Below are 10098 nucleotides of genomic sequence, written 5' to 3'. Positions count from 1 at the left end.
CCAGGACCAGCGCCAAGCACCGTCACACTCCATAGGCTCATTGGTCATGGGGCACTGAGCCAACACATGTCCGAGTCCCTGGCACCTCCAGCACCTCAAAGCCCCTGTTTTCCTCGACTTAGGAGACTGGTTGGGACTATTTGAGCCTTTCAACTCCAGTGGTGCCCTCTCTGGGGGCCCAACCTCCTTCCCGCCAGGCCACTGCTTCCCTCCGCCATCCGGCGGTCTCTTACCACTTGCAGGTCTCAAACTTGTAATGGGGGTCTGGACGGAATGGACGTCCTGGAGGTAGTTTTACGTCGGGGTGTAGTGATGCACCAGTTCTACCAGCTGGTTAGCCATTCAAATAGGAGTTATGCCCTGTGTGCAAAAAATAATGCCTTACATGTAGAAAAAGTAGAGTAAAATACTCAACTATGCGCAAAAAATTCTTGTTCAGGGTGCAAATATGTTGTGCTGAAGCACGTGCAAAAGTGCATCCAGCCATGTGTAGGAGCCCTTACGCATACAGACACACACTGATACAAACATACACAAACAGACATCGAAAGCGCCGCCCCCTGTCCACGAGCGGAGGATCATAGTGATTCTCTGCTCGCGACTGGCAATTCGCAGTATGCTGTGAATTGCCACGATTCTCCGTGGTCAGCCTATCTGTCAGATAGGCTGAGAGCAGAGATCCGCCTGCCGGCTCCTGCTCCCGGGCAGCGGCTGCCGCAGCGGAGATCCACCGCGGGGTACCGCAACACCGGTGGACAGGGAGCCTAAAGGACTATAAATTCTTTGGCTTGGTTTATAAATAAACAGGCTCAGTTACGTAAGCGCTGTGTGAACTGTCACACAAGAGTATACCTATAGCATATTAACAACCATGTAGGGCTGCAGCTTCATCTATCACAGTGTAAGGATAGCAAAATTAAACTTCCCAAACTCAGAGGCCTCTGGATGGCGCTCTGCTGCTCCACATGAGACGAAATTCGGACAACGGCCGCTTCAGACAATTCGCTCACCATTTACATGAAAAACTATTTTAGTAAAAAAGGTGACAATAGGTGATGCTGTAGCAATGCTAATCATGCTACAAATGTTCCATAAGCCCCGCTTGGTTTTCAACAACACTCTCCATTCACAATGCCTTGTTTTCCACTGCTGAACACAGCGAGTTGGCTTTAAAGGGGTTGTCCCGCGGCAGCAAGTGGGTCTATACACTTCTGTATGGCCATATTAATGCACTTTGTAATGTACATTGTGCATTAATTATGAGCCATACAGAAGTTATAAAAAGTTTTATACTTACCTGCTCCGTTGCTAGCGTCCTCGTCTCCATGGTGCCGACTAATTTTCGCCCTCCGATGGCCAAATTAGCTGCGCTTGCGCAGTCCGGGTCTTCTGCAGTCTTCTATGGGGCCGCTCGTGTAGAATGCCGGCTCCGTGTAGCTCCGCCCCGTCACGTGCCGATTCCAGCCAATCAGGAGGCTGGAATCGGCAATGGACCGCACAGAAGCCCTGCGGTCCACGGAGACAGAGGATCCCGGCGGCCATCTTCGGCAGGTAAGTATGAAGACGCTGGACCGCCGGGATTCAGGTAAGCGCTGTGCGGGTTGTTTTTTTAACCCCTGCATCGGGGTTGTCTCGCGCCGAACGGGGGGGGGGGGGGGTTTAAAAAAAAAAAAAAAACGTTTCGGCGCGGGACAACCCCTTTAATGGCTCCAGCATGCTGACAAATGCTGTCCTTCAGATCTGTAATGGTAGACTTGCTCCGCTATATCGCTACCTTTTTTTTTCAGAAATGGCAAGCACATAGTCTAAAGTGGCTGATGCCCAAATTTCATCTCATTGGGAGCAGCAGAGAAACCTCCAGAGGCCTTGAATTGGGGAGGTTTAATTCCACTAACCCTGTACATATCATACTATAGTCCACTGATTATAACAGCAGTGTAACTTCTATCGCCCTGCACACTATTCTCAGAATGACCCCGATGATAAAAGAAGAGTCCAGTAATAGCCCAATGCTGGGGAATTGCTATTTATGCAATTTCCTAATTAATAGGCAACATATTTCCCACTTCAGCCACATGTAACTACTTATGAACCTAAGAGCACAATGTACATCACACACAAAAATACAAAATCATGGTAGCATATCCAAAAATATTCCTTTATTGGTTCTATAAACCATGTAAAAATACAACATTTCGGCCCTGAATGAGCTTTTATTAAGTGTGCAATATGATTCCATGTGACAGTCTAATATACAAAAAAAAATACATATTGGCCAATCAACAAAATGCTACATCACTGCAAACCATTAAAACACCTATTGATCAGCAAATCACGGAAGATCTTATATCATGGCACTAATGCCACCAATCCCCACGGTCCATCCAAGTGGCAGGGCCATGCTCCAGCAGACCTCCACCCCCTTGGCATTCTGATGTATCCACTGCGCATGCGCACTTGTCCACATGCCAGTCTTCCTGTACATAATGACATGACATCAAGCTCTCCGAAGTATCTCTTATCCGGTTACTCCCCATACAGCATTAAAAGAACATTGTCTACAGCGTGTGCTCCAAGCCGCCCAATCATAGCCAGGGCTCCGTCACTTTTCTTGTACTGACATCACCCAACCCATGCCGACCTCATGTTACCACGGCAACCAACTGTCAGAATAGCCGCCACTAAGGCTAAATTGCCCCATATTGGGAGTAATCACCAGCATGCAGCAGTGTTAGTGTTTGACCAGGAGCACCATAAATGCTGCACATCATCCATTATGTAAGCGATTCAACGCTAACCTCAACAGTCTCGGAGGGGTATCATAATGGTTTCTGTAAAAAACAGTGGACATCTGATATCAGTATATAATAATAATAATCTTTATTTATATAGCGCCAATATATTCAACAGCACTGTTGCCCATCCAAAAGCAGGTCTCCTGGTCACAGCCCCAGCCACAGGATGGCCTAAGCGAAGGAGAACGAGGAAAGCCACAACTACCGTCACATTATTCTGCATCATTAGAAAAGATTTAATTGACTAAAAAATATTTTGTCAAAATTTTTTTAAAAGATCTTATAAAAAGAAGATGAATGCAGATCATAACTTAGACAGACTACATTCCATAGGAAGATAGTGATATATACTTTCTAAGGGCCTTCCACAAGCGCAACCTATTTTTGCAATGAATAGGACACTACGGCACCCTGATTTTAAAGGCTATTTAGCCTAATGAAGCCCAGATGTGTTCTTTCTTTCACAGAATTGTGCAACGTATTGCGAACCCCCATCGACTAGTGTGGGGGCCTTTGGTGTGCAAATGTACACAAAAATAGATCATGCTGAGTTTTTTTCAGTGCACACGTAAAAAAGAGAGTTGAATGCGAACCCACTTAAATCAATGGGTTTTATTCTTTGCGTATTGCGCACGTATATTTGGTGCACCCAAATATGTTCATCTGAAGGAGCCCTAAAGCTTCTAGATCCCCTTTGCTGTGGGCATATAATGGCAGTTTCTTATAGAAAAGGTCAGGTCATTACCATAATAGTCCCTATGGACCCTCCACCTGCCAACTGCAATGCTCCGGCATAATAATACTGTACCGTTCCTTCCATCGCATTCCTGAGCTCACAATTAGACTCCACAAATCTCATTAAACACCTAATTAAAACTACAGCAACCAAAACATAGCTAAATGAAAAATGAGCTTTGCAGTCATTATTTTGCCTGAGCTAAAGAGAACAAATACAGGAGCAAAAAAAAAAAAAAAAAATCCTAATGCCTCCCATTCCCCCATTGAACACAATCCATGGCACCTAAAAGGTTAATAACAATCCATCTGCCATCCCCGATAAGTTTCATGACTTATGAGAATGTCCTATTATGTAATGTCATCCTGCTTTATGCTCAGTTAACATAAGGGGGCATCCTATGTACTCCTACTGAGGGTCCCTGCCTGCTCACTCCAATGTAAACCAGTTTATGAATGTCTGCTATACATTACATTTATGCTGACTCATCCATTATATCCCCCTGTTTCACCCCCAATATCATCCATCAACACCCAAATACCGTGATCTGCCCTAAGTATTAACCCCCATTCTGTTATATAGCTACTGTAATCACCGAGCCTCTTCTGATCCCCTATAAATGCTCCATTCATACCATGCAATTACGGAATGGTTGGAGAGAGAACATTTTGCAAGAAGGGATGTTTATGAAAAGGCGAAATGTTTTGCTTTGTGCAAATGTATCAGTCGGCAACTGTATCAATCTGCAAATGTATCAATCTGTAAATGTATCAGTCTGCAAATGTATCTCCCCCTGTTGTGTTAAATGTCTCTTCCTCAGTAATAGATGTGATTTATGTGGAGGGAAGGGATGTCTGGGGTAGATTTCTGTGATTAATCAGTGGATCCTGCTCTGCTGGCATCTCTCACTGCCCCTCTTGTGTGATGTAAGATCAGGCGTATTCTGCATTGAGAAGTCAAGACACACAAGAAGCTCACACACATACACACCTACAGTCCTGCTAGGAACAGAGGGAAGGCAGGCTGGCTCACTTAGCACAAGAATTTCCACTGACAATTGTAAATTGCTGCTGACTTAGTAAGTGAGTGTGCAGTGAGGCAGCTGGAAGCTTCACACTGCAACCATGTCTCACTTCCTCCTAGCCTTATTGACTCTATCAGGATTATTACCTATGGCTAAGGTGCTGACACTGGGAGCTGAAACAGGTAAGCAACCTTCATTTCTTGACATCAACTTAAGAACTTTATCCCTGAAAGCTTAGACAAGAACAGATCTTGCAGCTCGGAGCAATGAATGTCTTGGCTGTACATTGTCTGTGTGAGATTCAGCTGCTTTTGCCAGGCATTGAGCTGCAATGAGAAAGTACAGTATGTAGAACGGAGCTTTCTAGTCAATGTGGCTTGCTGCAGGAGACATCTCTAGCTCTATTAAGTAAGGATTGGATGGCTAATACGGTTTTTGCATTGGAAGAAAACAGAAATTGCTACCCAAAATGTAGAATCCTCTCTCCCTGATACCTGTGTCTGTGTGTGCTTGCAGCTCTGCTATCATAAGGTTGACATGTAGATGGTAGCACTGGCATAGTGGAAGGATTTTACAGCAGATTATAGCAAGCAAATGCCTTGTAGTTACAGAGATGGAGCTCAACAATAGGTCATAAACTTCTCTTATTCCAGCTCCAGGAATATTGCCGTATGAAGAGATAGTTCTGATTCTGGTTGCGATTTCATCTATAGATATATTTAAAGAAAGCCAATGGCAATCAATAGCTGTCAGCACACTGACAGCCTACAGCTGGGGGTCTCTAATAACTATTAGCTGCTAGAACTTTTGTTGTGTTACCCTTGATGTACATAGTGAGGAAGAAGAGGCTGCAAAGGATGTATAACTGGCACCAGTCAGTGACTTCTAGCATGCTGTCAGTGCTGGATATTAGAAGTTATTGTGGTCAATGCTGCTCTGTGTGCAGTCAGGGTCCTTTACCTTGAAGAATCCAGATATGAGACTTAAAGGGGGAATGCATGCATGTCTAATGTGCTCATTAATGGCATATGCTACACCTTATGGTACAGCATACGGTTTATTATATGAAGGTAGATATTTGTGTCTTATCCACCAGTGTGTATTGTTCCAAATCTAAACTCTGCAGTAGGCAAAACAGACAAGTCAACCTTGATAAGTAATCGTCTATGTATACGGTACAGTCTATAGGCACTGTGCATGGCCAATGTTTGCAGTCTAATGTGATTTAATACGGTATAAATTGCATGATTAGGGTTTAACAATTGCCATACAAACATTGCAATCACATGGGCATGGTACTCTAGTGAGTAGATTTCACTATACAGTACTATTAGGGTATATTGTAGGGTATTTAACAGATTAGCACACTAAGTATGTGGCCTATTTGAGCTCCATATAAGTGACCGTTCACATATGTGCCATATTTTTTACAAGACGCACCTTAAAACGCAAAAAATTCTGCACCAAAATCTGCATGTATACATGGCGGGTTATGGAGCAGAAATCTGCAGCTGCGTCTTTAGGTGCGTCTTACGGGAACATGTGAAAGGTCCGTTAAGCATCCTCCTTGCTTTTGCCTTGCACTGTCCATTTTCCATGGTGGGTCTCAGTTCTTCTATTCATCCTGCACCATATGGTATTTGGATTTTTAGAGGAGACATAATTATATTTGTGTCACCAAGGGTCCGAGCACATTCTGGGTGCAAGTCTACTGGAGTATTTGTAGAAGGAAGATGTGTTACCAAGGTGATTTGTACAAATGTCTTGCTGAGGAGCTTTTGAGGCTCCTTTATCCGCCGTTGGCCAAATTAGTTAATATCTTCTTATTAGTTAAAGCTAGCTAAATCATAAAGTCTATAAATATCACCGAGGAGACCATGGCTCATCCATTATGAATTTATGCATGTTTGCAGAAACTTTTTTGCAGTCATTTATCAGCAGATTAAGGGTTCTCAGTGGATGTAGGACCGCCGGCACTACATTCTGGGGTGGAGGAACACAGGTGTGGTTTCTCTCCATTTATTAATATAATTGAGAGGTAAAGCAGAATGAGTCTATTCTACATCTACAAGAGCGGTTTGGCCCAAGATTAATGAGTCCTTAGGAATCATATGGCACTTTGAAAAATATGCTCTTCAAAGTTGGCATTTTCATTCGGGGTTGTGATCTTTGCATTGCAATTAGTTTGTGAACAGAATGTCAATGGAAATGTATTCAAATTTCCCCAGAAATCTCAATAACTCCACATTGGGCATGAATGGAGCTATGTTCGCTTTCCTTCAGTCAAGATGAGTCTTGTATTCAGGTCCTATCATGATACCTGCACTTTTACTAAATTGGGTCAACAGCCATCTTTTTAAAGAGATATTGTCCCAAATAATTTTCTTTGGTATCAAAATGCCATTTAATGGACTTAACTGTGATGAATAGGCCATACATCGAAATGGAATGGGTCCATACTTGTCTTAGGTCTAGAAGAAATGTACACAGCTTTATTTATTGCATGCATATTAATGACTTGTATAATGACTTACTGTCAATCTGATGTTTTGCCTAATGTGATTATTTTATAGTTTTATAGAATATAATTACTTTAAATCTTTAATTTGGAACCACAGATGGTTAGAAATTAAAGATACCCATCTAATTGGTTGAATAAGATAATTTATTCATTATCAGATACAATTGAATCCTGAATCATTGTATTAGTACCTGTAGATAATTAGTATGACATTTTGGTTCATTGTGTTCTTTGATCATATAATATACAATAAGGTAGTTTATATTTTGAATGGATAAAGTTTTGATCATATTGATCATAAACTAGGTTGCTGTTTCAATTTCCACCACCAGGGGGCACTTATCTGAGCTCTATCTCCATACAGCAGTGTTATACTGTAGAGACATATGGGAGGGGGGAGAGACAGAAAGTCATGATGACAGGATTTCATTTAACTATGTCATCTCCTTGCTGTATTGTAATCTATGCTGATTGTTGAACCAAATATTAGTAAAGAGGCAATAAAGAGCCTGCGAGGAGTGCGGTAATGCTAATTAGTGCATGAAATGAGGAAGGCACCAAATGTCCCAGCAGAGAGCACGTCCTACCGTACTGAACGCCCTGATTTAAAATATTTATTTCTTACTGTAGATTCTATCCTAAGCGCTTAGCATACCGGTCTAGAATCAGCGATGCGCTAATTAATGCACAAGAGTCATTGAATATACAACAGGATTAGGATAACTTGTTGTTCTGTGGGATTTCTGGCCCCCTGTATCTGGTGGTCAAAGTCTGTGGATGCATAAATCATTTCATGAAAAGGTCTGATGTGAAAAGATCCTTTGATGAAAAAGCAAAGACCTGTTGTATCTGAGGGTCCAAGCAACAATGAGTCCACACCATGTGTGAGATACTGAGATACACAGCTGATCAATACATAGATGATAGATAGATGATAGATATGAGATAGATAGATAGACATGAGATATAAAGATATGAGATAGATAGATAGATAGATAGATAGATAGATAGATAGATAGATAGATAGATATGAGATAGATAGATAGATAGATATGAGATAGATAGATAGATAGATAGATAGATAGATAGATATGAGATAGATAGATAGATATGAGATAGATAGATAGATATGAGATAGATAGATAGATAGATATGAGATAGATAGATAGATAGATAGATAGATAGATAGATAGATAGATAGATAGATAGGAGATAGATAGATAGATAGATAGATAGATAGATATGAGATAGATAGATAGATATGAGATAGATAGATAGATAGATAGATATGAGATAGATATGAGATAGATAGATAGATAGATAGATAGATAGATAGATAGATAGATAGATAGGAGATAGATAGATAGATAGATAGATAGATAGATAGATAGATAGGAGATAGATAGATAGATAGATAGATAGATAGATAGATAGGAGATAGATAGATAGGAGATAGATAGATAGATAGATAGATAGATAGATAGATATGATATAGATATGAGATAGATAGATAGATAGATAGATAGATAGGAGATAGATAGATAGATAGATAGATAGATAGATAGATAGGAGATAGATAGATAGATAGGAGATAGATAGATAGGAGATAGATAGATAGATAGATAGATAGATAGATAGATAGATAGATAGATAGATAGATAGATAGATATGATATAGATATGAGATAGATAGATAGATAGATAGATAGATAGATAGGAGAAAGATATGAGATAGATAGATAGATAGATAGATAGATAGATAGATAGATAGATAGATAGATAGATAGATAGATATGAGATAGATAGATAGATGGATGGATAGATAGATATGAGATAGATAGATAGATAGATGGATATTAGATAGATAGATATAAGACAGATATGAGATAGATAGATAGATAGATAGATAGATAGATATTAGACAGATAGATAGATAGATATATAGATAGATAGATAGATAGATAGATAGATAGATAGATAGATAGATAGATATGAGATAGATAGATAGATAGGAGATAGATAGATAGATAGATAGATAGATAGATAGATAGATAGATAGATAGATAGATAGATAGATAGATATGAGATAGATAGATAGATAGATATGAGATAGATAGATAGGAGAGAGATAGATTCAATTTAAGAACCAATTAGTAAGAATTAGAAATCCCCAGGCACCCGGTATATACTGCTATCACTGTGCTACTGTGTATTTGTGGCTGGGACATTATAGTGCATTGGTCATAATCCTCAGCAATCAGTAATCCTCATGTGAGCGCGGAGCCCCTCTTCTAGTATTTTCTGCCTTTAAAATACAATTAGTTGCAGTACCACACTTCACCATTATATTGCCAAATATCTTCCATAGGCAACAATGCAGCAGCGCCTCCGTCCCTAATAGATAAAAAAAATCATAATCTTTGAAATACTTGAATCTTTGAGGTAAGGAGGGATGCAGAAGTAGGAATTATAGTGCTAAGATCGGGACATTGGTCTGTAGAGAAGACACATTAGAATCAATTCTCTACTGCCTGTAACATGCATTTTATCAAGAACACAGATAATCAGATAATTCCTTGATCGTTATACACGGACGCGCCATCACTCAGCATCCTGTTGGTATTATTGACTTTGGATATAGCGTTATGAAGATAACATTACAGTGGGGAGATGTCTGCAGTATTCTTCTTCAGATCCTTGTTACTGGCTCAGAGAGGACAGATAACGGGTTTGTATCGCAGTAATGTTGAGTTCTTTGTATTATTAATTAGTAATCAGATTATATATGTATGGCTGATGGTCCTAACATGTCAATAGCCCAATGGACAGCAAGGTGACTACTATCATCTTTGCGCTTACATTAGAGTGTAACGAGGTCACCTTGCTGGGAGAGCAGTACATTATTTCTCCTGCAAACTAATGTAGACACACACTGCGCTGCTTCTTCTCTCTTACAATAAATGATGCAGGCACAGATAGTACTGTCTCCCTGTTTCCCCTGTAAATAATGTAGGCTCAGATAG

General features: G+C 40.4%; 1 protein-coding gene across 1 annotated transcript in view; it reads left to right on the top strand.

Moving 5' to 3' along the window:
• The first annotated feature begins 4655 nt into the window (after positions 1 to 4655).
• The window catches only part of LRP1B (LDL receptor related protein 1B), a 1872788-nt gene continuing 1867345 nt past the window's right edge, over positions 4656 to 10098 (top strand). The window contains exon 1 of the mRNA XM_066577770.1: positions 4656 to 4737. Coding sequence (XP_066433867.1) covers positions 4656 to 4737 — 82 coding nt within the window. The remainder of the gene's footprint in view (positions 4738 to 10098) is intronic.

Source organism: Eleutherodactylus coqui, chromosome 8 (assembly GCF_035609145.1).
Source record: "Eleutherodactylus coqui strain aEleCoq1 chromosome 8, aEleCoq1.hap1, whole genome shotgun sequence".
Lineage (NCBI taxonomy): Eukaryota > Metazoa > Chordata > Amphibia > Anura > Eleutherodactylidae > Eleutherodactylus > Eleutherodactylus coqui.
The sequence above is the reverse complement of the archived record's forward strand: the minus strand, read 5'-3'. Positions and strand labels throughout refer to the sequence as shown.